The following is a 20,477-nucleotide window of genomic DNA, read 5'->3' as shown; positions in this document are numbered from 1 at the left end:
GACGTTTGTTTGTTTTTCCTCTCAAATTATAACACGTATGTTTGATTTTAATAATATATTAGCCTACTAATTCCTACTAGTATATATTTAGAGACTTCTCATACCTTACAGTCATGATATAAAATATCGATGATATCGGAAATATCAGTAGTCCAAAAACATTGAAATTTCGATGGAAATATCGGGATATTATCGATATCGATAAAAATTAAATAAAAACAACGGAAATTGTAAGAAAAACTTGGAAATTTTTATTAAAACTTTGGAGAATGTTTATTTAGTCAATTATCTAGTAGTTTATAAAAAAAAAATTAGAAGGAAATGTATTACATGATGGATTTAACTAATTTAAGTTGATTATACAGCGAGCTAGCAAAAAATGTGAGTATAGAAAATATGTAGTAATTAATGAAAAAAAGATTAAACACACCATAATCATTTATATATAATGATTTACTACAATATTTTACACTTTATACATTGCATGGTAAAATACATGAGTGATTTAGTACCACATAAAGTTCCTATGAGGTTCAAAATTTTCACTATCTTCATCATCTCTATGTGTAGAGTAAGTTTATTGTGAATAGTATTCATCAAATGATAAATCCCCAAAATAGTTTTGCATGTAATTGTTAACATGTCACTCATATAAATATATATATTTTAGCATATTATCACTAAAACATAAGTGATGTATGGTGGTTACGGTGTTGGAGGAGTAAAATGGGAGGGGGTTCAAATCCCCTTTGTGCTTTTTTTCCTCCCTTTTTTCCCTTTTTTTTTCCTTGCTTTACATCGGTATTTTCGATATTTTAACAATATTACACCGATATTTAGACAAAATATTGCTGAAGTGTGAGCGAAATTATCGACATCGATATTTTCCGATATTATGTGCTTAAATTTATTGAAGTTATGTGTTGGAAAATATTATTATTTAGATTATTTTAATGTTTGGTATTTTGGGCTTAGCCCGTTAGTATTAGGGTTTTAGTCTAGGGTTTGCTTTGGTCTTTCTCTATATAAAGATCTCTTTGTTTTGTTTCTGATTATCAATCAATAAAGCTATGTTTTTCGGTATACTTTTCTACTTGGTATCAAAAGTAGGTTCTCTAGACCTGTCTCCCGCCGTCAGCCTGACTGATTCCTAAAATCATTTGCCTACCACCCCGTACTGCTACACATGTATCCCGCACTGTTTCCGCATATGAATCCATCTTCACTGTCGTGACTACATACCTGACCGCCCTCTGCACCCTGCACGTTTGCACCAGAGTTTCTGACCGCCCCTGCACCCCGCACGTTTTGCACCCAAGTTTCTGCACCGCTTGAATTCGTAGATGACGGCCCGTTGCACTGGTATCAATCTGCAACAGTACCAGATTATTATTGTTACGGCATAACCATATCAGATTATTATTCACTGATTGCTATCAGGTATTTTTCTTAGTGTTGTCATTGTAGATATGGCATCTGCAAAGGATGATTCCTTACAAGCTATTGGTGTGAAATTAAACGGAAATAATTATGTGTATTGGGCGTATGTGATGAAGAATTTTTTGATTGGAAAAGGACTATGGGGCTATGTTTCTGGAATGGTTTCCATTCCGAATAACCCCAAGGATGAAAAATATGTTGAATTGTTTGCTGCATGGGAGATGAATAATTCAAAGATTATTACTTGGATTAATAATTCTGTTGATTTGGCTATTGGAATGCAACTGGCTAAGTTCTCAACGTCTAAGGAAGTTTGGGATCACTTGGCAAAGTTGTATACCAAGGCCAATTTTGCCAAGAGGTATCAATTGGAAATGGAGATTCGTACAATCCAGCAAGGTGATAAGAGTATTCAAGTGTTTTACAATGAACTGACCAATCTTTAGGATCAACTTGCATTAACTGAGCCTGAAGAACTCGGCATTGTCAAGCTTTGTTGTAAATATAGGGAAGAACAACGTCTTGTTCAGTTTCTAATGCCTCTTCAGGATGAGTTCGAGACACTCCGTAGCTCCATCCTTCATTGAACTCCTCTTCCATCTGTTGATTCTGTTCTTAATGAGTTACAAGCAGAAGAAGTTTGTGTGCAGTCACATACGCTCTCTTCATCGTCGTCAAATATTTCAGCATTTGCTGCAGCAAGGTCTCGTAGGGTTGCTATGGATGAGTGTTCTTATTGTAAAGGGAAAGGGCATTGGAAATCCCAATGTCCTAAGTTGTTTCAACAACATGAACTTCCACAGAAAGGAGGAGCCGCTGATGTTTTACATATTGGAACTGATTCAAAATCTGAATCTAGGAAGGATGATTAGACATGGTAGTTTGAAGTTGGCATCGGCATTGACATGGTTGTTGGCATCGGCATTAGCATGGTTGTGTTTTTCGCATCGGCTTTGGCACTGGAATTTGGAGTCTTGCATCCACATCTACTTTGGCAAACCCATGGCGTGTACCGCCATGAGTTTGACGGGGGGTGTTGGAAAATATTATTATTTAGATTATTTTAATGTTTGATATTTTGGGCTTAGCCCGTTAGTATTAGGGTTTTAGTCTAGGGTTTGCTTTGGTCTTTCTCTATATAAAGACCTCTTTGTTTTGTTTCTGATTATCAATCAATAAAGCTATGTTTTTCGGTATACTTTTCTACTTTATGTCCCTTAATCTTCAGCTGATGAATGTTGAATGTTGATGCAAATGTTCATGATACATATGTTCAGCATATATATGAGGTCTAATTTTTGAAATATCTAGTTTTTTTTTTTTTAATTGAATTTTGAATATTTTTGGGAGTGGTAATATATGGATGTGATCAGTATGGTGGCAATCTTAAGGTGGTGAATGTTGACGATCAGGAGGTGAGTGTCTTAGTGTTATGTTTGTTTTGTTTCTTCTCTTGTTGCCGGAGTTTGTTTGGGCCGGGGAGCTGTTTTGCCATGTTTGTTTGCTTTGCCCTTGATGCCTGGGTTTTTAATGGAACGTGGATGCATGGTGAGAAGCAGAGCAGCACCTCAAGAGTCATTTTTCTAAAATCCAATGAACAAAACTGTGTGGGGGTGGTTGAAAGACGAAAATAGTTTGTTAGGGCGTGAGCTACAACCATATTCTGTATGATTTGGACTCAACCGGAAGCGTACCTACGAAGGCATTGTACTCCAACCAACATATTATTTTGACAGCGTAAGAAATAAGAATACATGTCTTGAATAGTTGGATTCATTCACAATATTGGAGTCGTCCTCGCTCTGCAATAAAAATCTTCTTTTAAATATTTATATGTTCCACACAACATTCAATGTCAAAAGCATAAGGGAGACTTTGGATTCAGTCCCTAGCCATTAATATTCTTTGACTAAAACCTTAATAATATTCAATTTTTTATCAAAGTCCCTTGATTTTGTACACCTCATTATTGCTATTAATATGTATTTTCATATGTTTGATATTAATTACTTGACATGTTATGGGATTTAAAATCCCATATTATATGGCATATAAATTAAAAACGATAAAATATAAAAGAAAATACTCAAAAATTTGGATTGAATAAATAGATAAAAACAGGTAACTATAACTTTGAAATAATAAATGTCAAACAAGTGTACCCATAGTGTTGAAAAAAAAAATTGAAGTATTTTATTATAAAATATGTATACATTATAAATACAAAAATAAATGGATTTTACATTAGAAAATGGGTACATTTTACATAAAAAAAAGGGTACATTCACAAAAAAAAAGGTACATTTTACATATAACAAAGTGGTACATTTATAAAGAAAAATGGGTACATTTCATTATAAAATATGTATACATTATGAATAAAAATTTAAATAGAATTTACATTAAAAAATGGGTACATTTTACATAAAAAAAATGGTACATTCACAAAAAAAAGGGGTACATTTTACATATAACAAAGTGGTACATTTATAAAGAAAAATGGGTACATTATAAATAAATTATGAGTATAAATAAAAAATTTAAAAATATGGGCACAAAATGAAATTAATATATGGGTACAAATTAAAACTAAAATGAAAATTAGTACAAATTAAAAAAGGGTTGCAAATTAAAAATTGTACAAATTAAAAATAGAAATATATAATACAAAGTTTAACCATAAATATAAATATACCAAATGTAACGCTTCTAACACTAAATGAATATATTTAAAATTTTAATTTAATTATGTTGGTATGTAAATAATTTATAATTGAAATAATGACGTTATTAAAAGATAGGGACCTTGATAAAAATTAAAAAGAAATAAGGTTTTAATCAATGCAATGAAAGAAAGAGGGATGAGAACCTAATTTCTCCGAAGCATAATTATTCGAGAAAATAATGACTAAAATCTTCGAATTCTTGATTGCTTGCATTAGGCCAGGTGGAACTGTGTTTCCTCTCTCAAGTCTGTCGTCTCCGTAGGTTATTATTTTTGGCAAGTAAAGTTGCATGAAGAATGCTGGTATAAGGATTGTTGTCCTCAACCCTAAAACTAAGAAACACATCATACTTTTCTTGAGGGGGAGGAGGAGGAGAACAAGTTGACGAAGCCATATCCTGCAAAACCATTAGTAAGAAAAACTATTTGCGTGACAAAGCAAAATCCATCGCTCAAAGATGTTTTGCGCAACGACAAGAGTGCCTCTGTTGCGCAAAGCCAGTAAGAAAAACCGCGAGTGATTTATTTTTTATGCGAAAATAATGCATGATGAAGATTTTCCCGGGGAAACTTTGTGCGACAAAGTCTTCATCGCGCAAAGCTTCTTCAATTTTTGGGGCAGAGCATTGAACGCATGGGAATCAGAGGAACACTTGCGCGACAAAGCCTTGGTCGCGTAAGTTGCTGTTAGTTTTGAATAAGACGATTTAGTGCATGTGAATCAGAGGAATTTGGACTGTATTTAGTGCAGGTCTTTTCGCGACAAAGCCTTCGTCTCACAAAGGCCCTAACCTTCCTTTAAATATGCGTTTATGCTCTCCTTATTCTTCACAATTATGTTCTCCTTATTCTTCACAATTCTGTTCTATTCTTCACAATTCTGTTCGTGCTAGGATGGAGGATAAAAACAAGGATCAGAGCTTGCCCGCCAACCCGTATGATTTGAGGCAACAAGTGCAAGTTGCGCATGCGATTGGGGTAGCCATATGGAATAATTGTCCTACTACTGAGTGACGATCTTGGAAATATGTGCCCAAGAATATGAAGAAGGCGGTGATGGATGAATTATTAGTAAGTATACTGTTGATGGATCAATAATTAATTTTGTGAAATTTTATGTTATATGTTGGAATTAATTGTTTGCATATATTTATAACAGTGTAAATATACTCTTGTTGATGATACAAACAAAGAGTTGATGAAGTTGATGGAGGTTGCGTTGATGGGAGGTTACCAGCGGTAGCGTTATGAGGTCGAGGGGGATAAAGGACCTTCAAAGGGGAATGAAGGACCATCGAAATAGTAATTTTAAATTTATGTTTTTTACGACAATATTTAAATTTAAGGCTTTTTTTATATGTATTTGGACTTAATTAGGTTTCAATTCCTGTTTGGTTATTTAAATAATTTGGAATATAATATCAATTTATTTAAGGTAGTAATTATTTTTAGAATACGTATTATAACTAAAAATTTGTTTGTAATTATGAAGTTTACGTAAACATAGATACGTAAACTTCATAATTACAATCGTCAAGTTCGTCGCTAGAACGTTTGTGCGACAAAGGATGTCGCTATGCAAAACCTTGCGCGACGAAGCCTTTGTCGCGCAAATGGTGTTCCGTTTTGGGTCAGCGTATTTGGTGCATCTGAATCAGAGAAATCAATGCGTATTTAGTGCAGATGTTTGCGCGATAAAGTCTTTGTCACACAAAGTCCTTAACCTTCCTATAAATGTGCGCTTATACTCTCCTTATTCTTCACAATTCGTTTCAGAAATGCTTACCAAGTCTGCAGATTATAATTAGTTTGTTCTTTGATTGTTGTTACGATGGCCGACAGTGGTACATATTCGTCAAAGACAACGGATAGTGAAGGTGATGGAAAATGTTTGCGTTTTAAATTTTGCATTTTATATACATTTTTTTGTCTAGATTTAGTATTATGACAATATATTTTGTGGATAGAGAAGAAGAAATTTGATGCGGTACGGGTCCGACACACTTATGGTCCCAACTATCACATCCCAACTCTACTCCACCGTAGCAAGATATTGTCCGCTCTGGGCTTACCATTCCCTCACAGTTTTATTTTTGGGTTTCGGTACGAGAACTTCCCAGGGGGGTCACACATCCTAGGACTGCTCTCGTGCCGAAACCCAAAAAGAAAATCGTGAGGGAATGGTAAGTCTAGAGCTAAGATCCCACATCAACCAACGAAGAGGGGGTGATGTGCCTTATATGTACACACTCCCTCCCTATAGCACGAGGCATTTTGGGAACTCACTGGCTCTGGATCCCATAAGAACTCTGAAGTTAAGCGAGTTTGGATGAGAGCAATCCTAAGATGGGTGACCCCCTGGGAAGTTCTCATGTCGAAACCCAAAAACAAAACCGTGAGGGAATGGTAAGCCCAAAGCGGACAATATCGTGCTACGGCGGAGTCGAGCTGGGATGTGACAATTTGGTATCATAGCCATTATACTGTTCGGTTTGGATGTGCTGGGGATGACACTGGGTTCCCCTTAAGTGGGGTGGATTATAAGATCTCACATCAACCAACGGAGAGGGGGTGATGTGCCTTATATGTACATGCTCCTCTCCCTATAGCACGAGGCTTATTGGGAATTCATTGGTTCTGGATCCCATAAAAACTTCTAAGTTAAATGAGTTTGGGCGAGAGCAGTCCTAGGATGGGTGACCCCCCTGGGAAGTTCTCGTGCCGAAAACCAAAAACAAAACCGTGAGGGAATGGTAAGCCCAGAGCGGACAATATCATGCTACAGCGGAGTCGAGTCTGGGATGTGACAAACGATATATCTTATTGTGCTTCAAGGTTAGGATTTTTTTTGTATATCCAAACTAGATTATAGTAGTGGAATGTAGCTTTTTTATTAATTGTTTTTGTAGATGTCGAACTTAATATCAAATTGGTAGGCAGCTAGTACAGGTAGTCAGACACCTTCTCCAGAAGGTAATGCTACTGCCACTTCTACACCTGATATGGGCACGACAGGTGCCCCTCCGGTCACACCTTTGGGGCCAACGATGTTTACGGCTCCTGCGTCATTGACTTCTTTGGTGACATATCCTATCCTAAGTGATAGACGGACTCATCGACGGCCCCAAAGTTCTGAGGAGGCTCAGCCGTTTGGTAAGGCTTCCTCTATCCATGGAGAGAGGTCCCAGATAGGTAAGCTTACTCTGTCCATTGATAATCTTGCTTTTGGTTTCATGATGGTCAAACCAACATTGACATTAGTCTGTAGACATGCTCGAACCTTCGAAACTGTCACAGTCCCATTAATTAGAAAGAACTTACTAAGAACTTCGATTTGCGTGCTTTGCCTATATTGTTGTCAGTTAGTGAAACCACTACTATAAACGATTTAAGTTGCCACACCTGGCCTTGCAAGCCAAAACTTGTTGCAGACTCGCAGTGTAAAGTCATATCAACAAGTTGTAAATTTTGTTTTAACGTCCCCAACTGGTATAAACTGTTTGAATTGTTGGGTGGATGTGTTGTTTTTGTTGTTATATTGTCTGCAGGTTTTAGGAAATGTTATAGTTTTAAGGGAGGTTCTACCGAATTTTCAGTAGAAAATAGAATTCGTCTAATGTTTACTTTGTTTATTTGGTAGATCAAAAAAATAACCAAAGACCCTTATAGACCACTCGCACCACAACCGAGAAGATTACCATTACATGGGATCCTCGACATCATGCGGCTGCAACAAAGGAGCAACACAGTGCGTTGGCCACCGACGTTGGGTCGGTTATCAGGAACCATTGCCCCCTCATGTGGGAGTCATGGAGAGCTATCCCACAAGAAGTCAAAGACGCCGTTCTTTATGAATTATCGGTAAGTATTTTCAAACTCAAATACTAAATTTTTATTAAAGTATACAAAAATTATAAATTGTAACTTCTTTTTATTTGTTGAGTTTTGCAACATCATTATAAGCTTTCCAACCTCGATGCCAATCAAATGCAGTACATCAACGACCTTTGCTCCAGTAGGCTTACTCAATGGAAGAGTGACCTCCACAAGCATTATGAGCTACATGATGGTTCGGATGTCGCTTTAGAAGTTAGGTGCCCTATAGAGTTGGTGGGCCGTTGGGATGAATGGGAGTGGCTCTGCGGCCATTTTCAAGACAAGAAATACTTCGTACGTATAATATATATTTCAATAATATATTAATAAAAAATTACAATTTTAAATAAAATTTTCATTTTTTCATTCATTTGTTATAAATATCTAAACTAATATGTTTTTTTAATTCAATAGAAAAAAGTGAAGGCAAACTCGATCAATCGGTCGAAGAAGAAACTTCTTCACCAATTCGGCTCACGACGCTTCCCTTATAGGTTGGAGGAGCGACGTAAGGTAACCGTTTATTTATTTTAAAGTTTTCAATCTTTTTACTCTTTATTACACACAATTGGTAATCTATGTTAACACTTTTTAAATTTTTTCAGGGGGGTCAAAGTTTCTGGAAATTGACATGTTCAAGGAGGTGTAAGTTCAGCCCAGGGATGAGATGACAGAGCAGCTTCATGTAAGTTATTTCAAATTTTTAATATTCAATTAGTATTAATATTAATTACATGTATATTCAAATTAATTTGTTTATTTCATTTTTCTAGTCCACCATGGTGGAGAAGGGCTACACCGTTATGGAGGAGGTGGCTTCCCAGCTTCCTGTAGAAACCCTGATTGAGGAGGTGCTTCCCCCTGAGGATGCTGGTTTTCAGATCATGACAAACACACTTGATCAGACCCTCGATCATCGGACTAGGAATGTTCACCAGGGGCTTGTGAAAGCTCGCTTTCGGGACCTATCTGCCTTATCCTCCAGGCAAAGAACAGAAGCGGTCGAAACATTGACATCTAAAGTGGCGGACCTGAAGCAGCAGATTGCTACCCAGTAGGCTCAAATTGAGGCCCAAAACAATTTGATACACCAAATTCGTCACACACTTCAAATTTCTGGCATTCACTTCCCCAACGTTGAACCACTTCTAGAAACGACTTCCCAACCCTCCCTGCCGCCGCAGCAGCTACAACCTCCCAGCCCCGATGCGACAACAACACCACCAGCCAGTGATTGTGATGTCGAGGACTACCTATTTTAGTTTTGTTTTAAATTGTTTTCAAATTTAAAAAAATACTTTTTTCCATTGTAGGTACATTTTCAATAATTTTTTAATTTAATATTCTTTTTTACATTTTCTATTTTTAATTTCGTTAAATTAATTTTTACATAAAAACAATATTAGCAACATTTAAAAGGAAAAAAAATTAAATAAAAAAATTATTTAAAATTTTTAATTTAATTATCTTATTGCGACGGCCTCTACATCCGTCGTGCAAGAGTTTGTGGGTCAAAGATCTATGTCCATTGCGCAAGAATTTGTGGGTCGAGGATCTGTGTCCGTCACGCAAGAGTTTGGGGGTCAAATCTCTACCTCCGTCGCGAAAGAATTTAGGGGTCGAATCTGTTACAATTTGATAAGGTTAATTCTATGGAAGAAGAGAAGATGAATAGTTTTGGAATGAAACAGGGAGAGAAGAATGAGGTTGTTCTTTTCTCTGCAAAGTCACAGAGGAATAACTGATTTCATTAATTGTCTCTCACTGTATTGCACACAACGTGCAAAGAGAGATATAATGCCTTTTACAAAACTGAGCTGGATCAGTACAATTTGAAATAGATATCAGCCACACATTCAGCTAACAGCTAAGATCATCACACATGGCACTCATGGCCTTTTATACCTATATACCCTCTCACTTAGTATTTAACATAAGTGCATACACATATTAACATCACAACTTATTTCTAATCAGATTTTGGACTTATACTTCAACACTCCCCTTTAAGTCCAAAGCTGATATAACTCCTAGCTTGTCCCTGAGATAGTTAAACCTGTCCTTTGGTAATGCCTTGGTGAAAATGTCTGCCACTTGTTCTTTGGTAGGACAGTAAACCAAGTCAATTATCCCTTGCTACAAGGCATCCTTGATGAAGTGATATCTCCTGTCAATGTGTTTTGTCTTCTGGTGAAACACAGGGTTCTTGGATATTGAGATTGCAGATGTGTTATCACACTGCAGAGGGGTTGCATCAACTTGTAACTCTCCAAAATCTTCCAGAACAAATCTGAGCCATATGGCCTGAGCTGTGGCTTCAGAAGCACTGATATACTCGGCTTCTGCAGTAGAAAGAGCAACACAGTGTTGTTTCACAGAGGCCCATGAGAACACTCCACTTCCAAAAGAAAATGCATAGCCTGAGGTGCTTTTGCTGTCTTCAAGAGATCCTCCCCAGTCACTATCGCAAAAGCCAATTAAGACTGCCTTCTTGCCTTTCTCATACTTCAAACCATAGTCCAATGTGCCCCTAACATATCTGAGCACTCTCTTAGTTGTTCCATAGTGTTTATTGGTAGGACAATGCATATATCGAGCTAATAAACTAGCTGCATACATTATATCCGGTCTTGTAGCAGTAAGATACAGTAAACTGCCTACAAGCTTTCTGTATTTCTCTTCATCTGCTGCACCACTGCCATCTTCTTTACTCAACTTTTCAGTAGCCACAAGAGGTATAGAGACAGATTTACATTCTTTCAATCCAAACTTATCCAACAGGGAAGAGGCATACTTCTTTTGATGAATGAAGATGCTAGATTCTGTTTGAATTATCCCCATCCCCAGAAAATGATGAAGAAGGCCCAAGTCTGACATCTCATACTTCTCCTTCATATCTTCTTTGAACTCATCCAGCATGTCTTGATTGTTTCCAGTATACACAATATCATCCACATATATGGAGACTATTAGTATATCCTTTTCTCCCCTTGTCTTAGTGTAGAGAGTTGCTTCACTTAAGCTTTTCTCAAACCCACACTTAGTAAAATAACTGTCAATCTCTCCATACCAGGCTCTAGGTGCCTGTTTTAACCCATAAAGAGCCTTATGCAATTTGTAGACCTTGTCCTCCCTGCCATTAACTACAAACCCCTCAGGTTGATCTACATATACTTCTTCCTGCAATTCTCCATTCAGAAAAGCAGATTTAACATCTAGTTGATATAATTTCCAGCTTCTCTGTGCAGCAAGAGCTATCAAGGTTCGGATTGTGTCCAATCTTGCAACCGGGGCAAAAGTCTCATTGTAGTCAATTCCTGGTTTCTGCACATACCCCTTGGCAACTAGTCTTGCCTTGTTCTTTTGGACTGAACCATCTAAGTTCAACTTAGTTTTGAACACCCATTTAACTCCAATCACCTGCTTATCACTTGGTCTGTCAACAAGCTCCCAAGTTCCATTCTTCTCAATCATTTGCAGTTCTTCTTCCATTGCCTTTATCCAAGCCTGATCTTGTGCAGCTTCTTCGAATTTTTCAGGTTCCACAATACAGAGATTGCACTGTGCCATAATATCATTTATGTTTCTCCATTTCACTGGGGTATGATCATAAGACTGAGGGATCTCAACAGATTCTTGAATGCTGCTTTCTTGTTCTTCAGTATGAGATGAGGTATAGGAACTGGAGGCACTGTCTTGAATCTCACCCAACTCATGTGAATTCTGAATGTGGGTCACAGCAACAGAATTCTCTGAATGTTTCTTCCAATTCCAGGTTATAGTTTCATCAAAAACTACATCTCTTGAAAGAATTAACTTCTTAGTGCATGGATCAAACACTCTGTATCCCTTCTCACATGTAGCATATCCAACAAACACACCTTTGACACTCTTAGCATCTAGCTTCTGTCTTATTTCAGATGGTATATGCACATAGCATACTGATCCAAACACCTTTAAATGGCCAACCCCTGGTTTTCTGCCACTGTAAGCCTCAAATGGTGTTAAATTATTGAGTGCCTTTGTAGGTGATCTGTTCAAAATGTACACAGCTGTGTGTACTGCTTCTGCCCACAGAAAGTATGGCATGCTTTTATCATGAAGCATTGCCTTAGCCATTTCTACAACCGTTCTATTCTTCCTCTCCACTACTCCATTTTGTTGTGGAGTGTAGGCCATAGATAACTGTCTTTGAATCCCTGCATCTTCACACAGTTTGTTGAATTCACAAGATGTGAATTCTCCCCCTCTGTCACTCCTCAAACATTTTATCTTAAAGTCACTTTGTAATTCCACCATGGACTTGAATTTTCTAAAACATATCAATGCATCTGACTTGTATTTCAGAAAATAAACCCACATCATTCTCGTATAGTCATCTACAAGAAGCATGAAATATTTGTTGCCCGCAAGTGAATCATTCTGCATAGGACCACACAAATCCACATGCACCAGTTCTAGAGGTTTACTTGCTCTCCATGCTTGATTCTTTGGAAACCACTCTCTATGTTGTTTCCCAAACTGACAACCTTCACAAACTTCATCCATTTCTTCTAAAGCTGGGAGACCATGCACCATTTCTTTGTTTTTAAGCTGCTGAAGACCCCTAACATGCAAATGGCCTAGTCTCTTGTGCCATATCCAAGTAGACTTAGAAATACCTGCCCTCAGTACAACCTGATCATTTGGTATCAGTGTCAAGGGGTAACACCTGTTCTTTTTCATTTCAACTTTGAGTACAAGACAATCCAATGAAGGTCCATAAAAAATACTGCACATCTTTCCCCCAAATAACAGGTAGTAACCGTGTTCATCCATCTGCCCCACACTTAACAGATTTTCCTTCAACCCAGGTAGATACATTACATCTTTGACATATTTTCTGCCTTTGCTAGTATCTATCATAAGTGTTCCAAAACCTGCCACATTCATGAGTTCCCCTGTGGGCATTTGAACCTTGCCAACCACATTTGTCTTCATGTCTATTAACAACTTAGAATCCCCTGTCATATGGTTGCTACAACCACTATCTACATACCATTCTCCATTCACTTTTGATTCAGTGATTGTGCTATTTGCATAAAACAGGTTCCCTGTCACCTCTACCTGATTAGCACTATTTGCCTTTTGCACTAATTTACCTACTGTGCACTCTCTAGCCCAGTGACCAAACTTTTCACAGTTATAGCATTTAGGTTTCCCTTTATACCTACACTCTCCAAAGTGAAACTTAGAACATACCCTGCACTGTGGTTTTGTACCTATCTGCCCCATTGACTGTGCATTATGTGCAGGACTAGCAGGAAATTTCTGCTGAAACTTAGGTTTTGAACCCCATTTCTTGCCCTTATTATTCCAATTTTTCTGGAACTGAGATGAACCAGATTGACCTTCACCCCTATTCTGCTCTTTTGAATTCACTGAGAAAGATGAGAATGCTTTCCCAGTAGTATCAACAGTATGCATATCAAACCGTTGTTCTTGACTCTTCAAGATTGCAACTACTTCCTGCAATTCTACAGTCTCTAGACACTTTGTGTTTTCTATAACCAAACAGATAGAATCATAAGGTTTACTAAGACTAATCAGAACCTTCTACACAAGTCTCTCATTCGACAGAGATTCACCAAATGTTCTCATTTGATTAATTAGCTCATTCAGCCGTGTAAGATAGCTAGATAAAGACTCATCATCTCTCATCCTAGCATATTCAAACTCTCTCCTAAGATTCTGCAATTTCACAGATCGTACCTGATCACCACCATGATACTCCCCGTATAACAAATCCCATGCCATCTTAGCTGATTCGACATTGGCGATTCGTGGGAAGATCTGATCCGAGACTGCATTTTGAATGATTCCTAGAGCCTTCGCATCCTTCATGAACACAGCAGCCATTTCTTCATCGACTGCATCGTCCGATGACCCTTCAACTTCCTTCTTCTTCTTCGAGTCAGGGGTTGTAATCCCTTTGTCCACCAGCTTCCATAACCCAAGCGATTTGAATATCGTTACCATCTTAATCCGCCAGAACTCGTAGTTCTCACCGGAGAAGATTGGGGTTCTCACCTTCGAGCTTCCAGATCCAGACATCTTGATCCGTCTGTTGCTTTCTCGCCTCAAATGAAAACTCCGGCGACTTTCACCGAGCTTTGACTTAGCTTAGTGACTTCACAGCTTCACGCCCAGATTCAATTGATCGAAAATCGGCTCTGAGGCCATGTTACAATTTGATAAGGTTAATTCTATGGAAGAAGAGAAGATGAATAGTTTTGGAATGAAACAGGGAGAGAAGAATGAGGTTGTTCTTTTCTCTGCAAAGTCACAGAGGAATAACTGATTTCATTAATTGTCTCTCACTGTATTGCACACAACGTGCAAAGAGAGATATAATGCCTTTTACAAAACTGAGCTGGATCAGTACAATTTGAAATAGATCTCAGCCACACACTCAGCTAATAGCTAAGATCATCACACATGGCACTCATGGCCTTTTATACCTATATACCCTCTCACTTAGTATTTAACATAAGTGCATACACATATTAACATCACAACTTATTTCTAATCAGATTTTGGACTTATACTTCAACAGAATCAAGTTTCGTCCCTCAGAACATGCAACGACCACAACTTCCGTGGCGCAATCTTCATTTGTGCGACGAATAGCTTTCCTCCGTCGCACAATGCCTGACGCCACGAGCTTTGCGCGACGCCATTTTCGCCGCCCAATGTTTTCGGCAACGGTATTGATCTTTGTGCGACGGTTTCCCCTTCGTCGCCCAAGCGTTATATGTGGGTTTGCGGGTTCCAAATAAAGAAAAGAAGTTGCAGACACATCACGAGAGAAATTGTCGTTGAAACGACCCACTTCCTGCCAAAAACTTAAACTTCCAAGCATTCGAGAAATTCATATTGAAATAAACGTCAACTCTGTTTGGCTAGTAGCGAATTAGCAACACAATGGGGCCCTTTCACGAGTTTTACAACGTCAAATCTACTAATCTCTTTTTTATTCTGATCTTTTTTCTGTCGGATCTTTTTGTTCTAATGATATCAACTTAGTAGTTGTGCGGTAGAAAAAATTCTAGTATTTAGGTGAATTTATAAGCCTCTCAAGAATCTTTTTTTTTGTGTGAAAGCCAATGAAACCGTGTGAGCTTGGTTGAAAGCGGACAATTATGTTAGGGCATGACCTGCAACTATTTTGTATCAGATTTGTACCTAGCCGGAAGTGTACATTATACCCCTAGGGTGACTGTGGAGACCATTATTTGGTGATTCTCCCAAATCGTTTGTGTGAGCAAAGGTGAATGCTTAACATATGCAGATTCCATTTTTCTTAGCTAGTAAGACACATTTTGGGTTAGAAATCCCGTATATTCAAAACAAGCTTTATGCGAGTTTGATCCAAGACGGACAATATCTTGCTGTGACCTGTGACAACCATTAAGCCAATCTACCTTACACAGACATTAGAATTGCCAGTACTACCTTTATTAGACAGAGAATATGAAGCGTGGCCCAAAAACGGCCATAGATCCAGCGGAACCCGCCATCCAATTGTGAAGCGGGAGAAGCTTTCTTCTTGAGAGAGAGAGAGAGAGAGAGAGAGAGAGAGAGAGAGAGAGAGTAGTAATTGATGTCTTTGAATCATTTTAGTTCAGTCAACACATATATATTTAAACCATCATAACAATATTGGAGTTGTCTTCACTCTGCAATCAGAATCTTCTTGTAATCTATACTACAGACTATCTCAAAGTGCTCAACATTGATTCAACTAGTTGACAAATAACAATTCAGTTTTGGTATTTCCTTCCTACTGTCCTTATAAACAAGGAAAATACATATTCAGGATGAACTGCAGGTACATTCATTTGAATTATATATATAGATGACTAAACGATATCCGATTTAAATGAATTTTTGTGGAGGTGGTCTTTTAGGAATGGTAAGAGAAAAAGAAAGGTTTCGATTATGGAATTTGTGTGGTAAAAATATGTTAATAGCAAGAGCTGGATACGGTGGTGCACCTCATAAGATGGATGCAAGTATCATCCATTAATTATTATCATGTATAATTTCATGATAAATGATACACTTCCTATTTCTCCTTTCACACACTTTTTTTTTTGCCATCAAATTGAATAAATAAATAAAAATAATAACCACAATTAAACAGTGACGTGCAAAGGGAAAAAAATTGTGTCTATCACCTTCCAATTTTCTTTCAGAGCTCTGCAATCTTTGTGTGATTTTCACTGCATGTACCGTTTGGCCTTTATCGTTGTGCCTGTGCAGGAAAAAAAATGCAGCCGAGCCATGAAATTTGACATGTAATAGTAGCTAGCTAACTAAACGCCTTTCATTTCTACTAGTACAGACATTATTCAGATACCTCCAATAGCTTGTTGTCAATTTTGGTCTTATAGAAGAAGACAGATTTGTATATTTATGTCATGTTTAGGTGTGTGAATACAAGTTACCTAGCTTCGTCTCCGTGGGAAAGTTCCTATATATTCCAACCTCCAAGAAAACAATTATAACATCCATATACGTACGTACGTCCTAACTTCCTTAACACTACCCACTATACATGCATGCACGAGAGTTATATTTTAATCAACCACATCAAGTGACCCAGCGTTAAGGGCGCGGACTGCGGCTTCCCAAAAGAAAAGAAAATGTGGGAGATCCCGGATTCGATGCTTCCAGTTGATGAGTCTGTTGACTGTGGTTCCAGTAAGGGTGAAATTACCTATAGTGTCTTCAGGCCTGGAATGAGTGAATAATCGTGGGTTGCCACTAGTTGTATCCCTTTGAAGAAAAAAGAAGATATATTTTAATGTAATATGAGGAAACAAAAAACAATAGAGAGGGAGAGCTCTCTGAAGGAAGTGATTAGAAGTTTATACTTTACCAATAATTAGCATATATAGTAAAACATACTATTAATTCGTACGAAATTAATTACTGTTTATTAGAATTGTATAATTGAGAAATTGACAAGATTATGTATGAAGGAAAATTCTACGGTACCCTATAAGAAAGGTATTATAACATTTGTTTTAATAAAATTACATTATAATAATCAAAATTTACTGTTTAATTACACTATCAATGTTGATTGTTCTCCATAAACGTCTACTTACATTATAAATGTAAGTTAACCCACATATAACTGTTATAGTTATGTAGAGAAAGAATACAATTGGTTAGATCTAGAATTCGATTCGTGTGTTATATAGAGTGGAAGCCCCAATAAAAAATCACCTCCACTTGTATAAATTAATTTTTGAACTATATGGTACAAACAAAAATTTTCCCCTTTTAAGAAGAATCAAGGACATGTCTCAACCTTATCAACAAGCGAGTTTGATTAACTTACGGTTATTTTCAAATTCCAATAAACCTTCTACTTTTATTTTTTATTTTTTTTTGGAAGACACCTTCTACTTTTATTTAGTATGTACGTACCCAATCTGATTCAAAACCAACATGGTAAGAAAACTGCGTACTGATCAAACATTGATTCCTTGTTATCAGTAGTCAGTACAATATAAAACTAGTTCAAAAATGAGACCACAACGCAATAACACAGAGAGCAATTAAACTAGCTACCTACCCACGATTCAGCCCCCTGTCTTTTTGGGGCTTTGGGATGGAAATGAAAGAAGGAATTGGATCCTATCCGGATCCAAAATGATCTGAGCCCACTGAGTAATGCATTCGGGCTATTGAAATTTGATCAAACGACTACAATTATTATAACTTTAGAAGGGACTCCCTGTGTATAGCCGTTTGATTAAATTTCAATAGTCCGGATGCATTGCTCAGTTGGCTCATATCCCTTGGATCCGGAGATGATCCAATTCCATGAAAGAATTAGTGAGATGGAATTGATAGTTGGAGATGATAAAATTTTCATTGTAACTGGAACACGGATGGTACATCACGCGTTTTTATATAAGTGGTGAAAATTTTTACATTTTAACACACATATCACACCATTTGTATAGTGATACATGGTGCACCACCCCGTGCTCCGATCATACTGAAAATTCTCTTGTTGGAGACAATGCATTTTGGCTGCATGTTGCAATTATTTATATTCAATTAATTAGTTGTAGGGAGACCACAAAAAGAGCAATTTACATAGAATAGATGCATATTTTATTATTGTGTTGGCTTGTGGCTTATGTTAATAATACAATTTTATGCAAAGAAAATTTGACAAATATTAGTTTTATTATTTGCACAAAATACTAGGATAATGATATTACCCATATTATATAAGTACTCTTTTCTTGAGAGCTGAGTTGCAAAAGGAGGAGGATTGTCTGCCCTCCTAGTTTCAGTGCCCTTCCATGCCCTCCTGATTGTGTGGTCACGGTTAAGTCACGTTAATATTTTATATTACTATTTATTTTTGTCTTATTATATCTATAAAAAAACAATATAAAATAATGATGTGGCTTAACCGTGACCACACAAAACAGGAGGGCATGGAAGAGCATTGAAACTAGGAGGGCAGACAATCCTCCTCCGTTGCAAAAGGGCGACCCAACTTTCATTGATAAATAAAAGGTGAGGAGGCCAATAAAGGACTCCTTGAATTGAGAGAGAGAGACAGTACTACTCTACTTGCTCCTTGATTATTATTTCTAGCTGTTATCAGATGATTCAGATCATCTCTGTCGTCTATGGAGGAATATACCACATGGGTTTGCTCACCCACCTTAACTGGTAAAAACAATGCAGACTCAGGCTAAGGGATGTTTGCATCTGTAAAGTCAATGCCTTCCAATCCATTACACAGAAATATGAGAGAGAGAGAGAGAGAGAGAGAGAGATTCTATGAACACTGCGATGCAAGCTATAGTAATGGGCACATCATATATGATCTCCGCCATGACAAAGTACCAAAATAATATAAGGCCTTGATTCAAAGTAAGCATTATTGGAGGCTATAGAGTATATAGTAATGGAATCCTATGAAAAACTCATCCTTTGATAAATTACAGAAGTTACAAGTGCATGGTTTTTCAGATCTGAGATAAATTATTTCTCAATGTCCAAAGAAGAAGAAGAAAGAATATGATGAGGGATCAAGTGATAAACTTGAACATCGAGAGATAAACCTAAACTACATATGAAAATGGATGGAAAAGTGCAGAGCTAGCACTGATGTTCACAAATTCACTATCACAACATACGGAGAGAAATTACACGCCATTATATTTGGCTTAAAAAGAGATATATAAATTGCTTCACATGCATAGAGATCTCAGCTAGCTGATTTTATATTATATGATCGTGACCTTCACTTGCTTGTACTCTAACTTTCTTCTTCATGATAATCTTACTACCAAGATCTGCAAGAACACCATCAACCGGAGGAAACAACGATTCGATCTCATCACTCGAAAAATCAAGTAAAATTCTGGGGTCAAGTATTGCTTTTCTCTTCTTTAGTGGAAGTGATTTGGGTTTTCTTGGTGCTGGTGGACATTGCAGGCTCCCTTTGATTTTGTGATCCAAAGATGTTGGAGTCTTCAACCCATATTCCACGTCCCCATCACCACCAATACCTTCCTGCTGGACTCTACAGAATTCTCCTGCTGATGGAACTTTGACCTTCAACGATGACACAAACATGTCGAAATTATCTTCTTGCTTCTCCTCTGAGCTATGTAATTGGCCGTCTCCATCTTCTTCTTCGTCTTCACAATGAGCAATTTGGCATGCATGATTATTGAAATTCAATGCGGGTCTCACTAAGAAATTGAATTCCATGGGACTAAGACCGTGATTAGTACCATTTTTCTCAGAAACCAACATTTGCGAGTGAGAATTAGTACTAATTTTGGTCTCACCTCCCATGGATATTATTAATGGAATTGACTTGGAGAAGCTGTAGCACTTGGTGTAGATAAAGATTTAATTTCAATAAGAAAATGAATGAGATTTGAATAAAGAGGAACCAAAAGGGGGAAAAGTACAACGAAAACAAGGATTTTTAAAGGGAGTAATGAGCTAGAAAGCTGAATTAAAAGACAGTTGATTTTACAGATCAAACAGCAGCTTCGCTTCAAAATATTATCACCACCAAATCTCCATGCACCTTTTCTACCAGCTTCTTTGGATTTTAGCCCTCAAGACGTCAAAACACAGAAAGAGAGGAAGAGAGAGAGAATTTGGGAGTCTTTCAAAACCTAAAATTCGGCGAAGGATCCAATGCAGCAAAAATACACCCCTTTACACACCCTCTCTCTCTCTCTTTATGTTCCTTAGCTGGGAGAGGGTGGGGTTACTTTCTCTCAACTAGTATGGATAACAATAACATGATGTGCTATTTCACGTATTATAATAAAAGTAAGTAACATGAATGATATAATCCAGTTTTAAGATATATTAATAAAAATAAATTCAC

The 20,477-nt window shown here is 37.3% G+C and overlaps 1 protein-coding gene across 1 annotated transcript; it reads left to right on the top strand.

Annotated features, from left to right (window-relative positions):
• The first annotated feature begins 5,946 nt into the window (after positions 1-5,946).
• LOC103421115 (uncharacterized) lies at positions 5,947-9,396 on the top strand. The gene is made up of 6 exons (XM_070818569.1): positions 5,947-7,357; positions 7,806-8,026; positions 8,159-8,335; positions 8,456-8,554; positions 8,647-8,726; positions 8,815-9,396. Exons 2-5 carry the CDS (start codon positions 7,964-7,966, stop codon positions 8,710-8,712), a joined length of 405 nt encoding a protein of 134 aa, XP_070674670.1. The 5' UTR covers positions 5,947-7,357; positions 7,806-7,963; the 3' UTR covers positions 8,713-8,726; positions 8,815-9,396.
• Positions 9,397-20,477: the final 11,081 nt, after the last annotated feature.

This window comes from Malus domestica, chromosome 03 (assembly GCF_042453785.1).
Source record: "Malus domestica chromosome 03, GDT2T_hap1".
In the NCBI taxonomy this organism is placed as follows: domain Eukaryota; kingdom Viridiplantae; phylum Streptophyta; class Magnoliopsida; order Rosales; family Rosaceae; genus Malus; species Malus domestica.
Note: the sequence above shows the minus strand (reverse complement) of the source record. Positions and strands in the feature narration are given on the sequence as shown.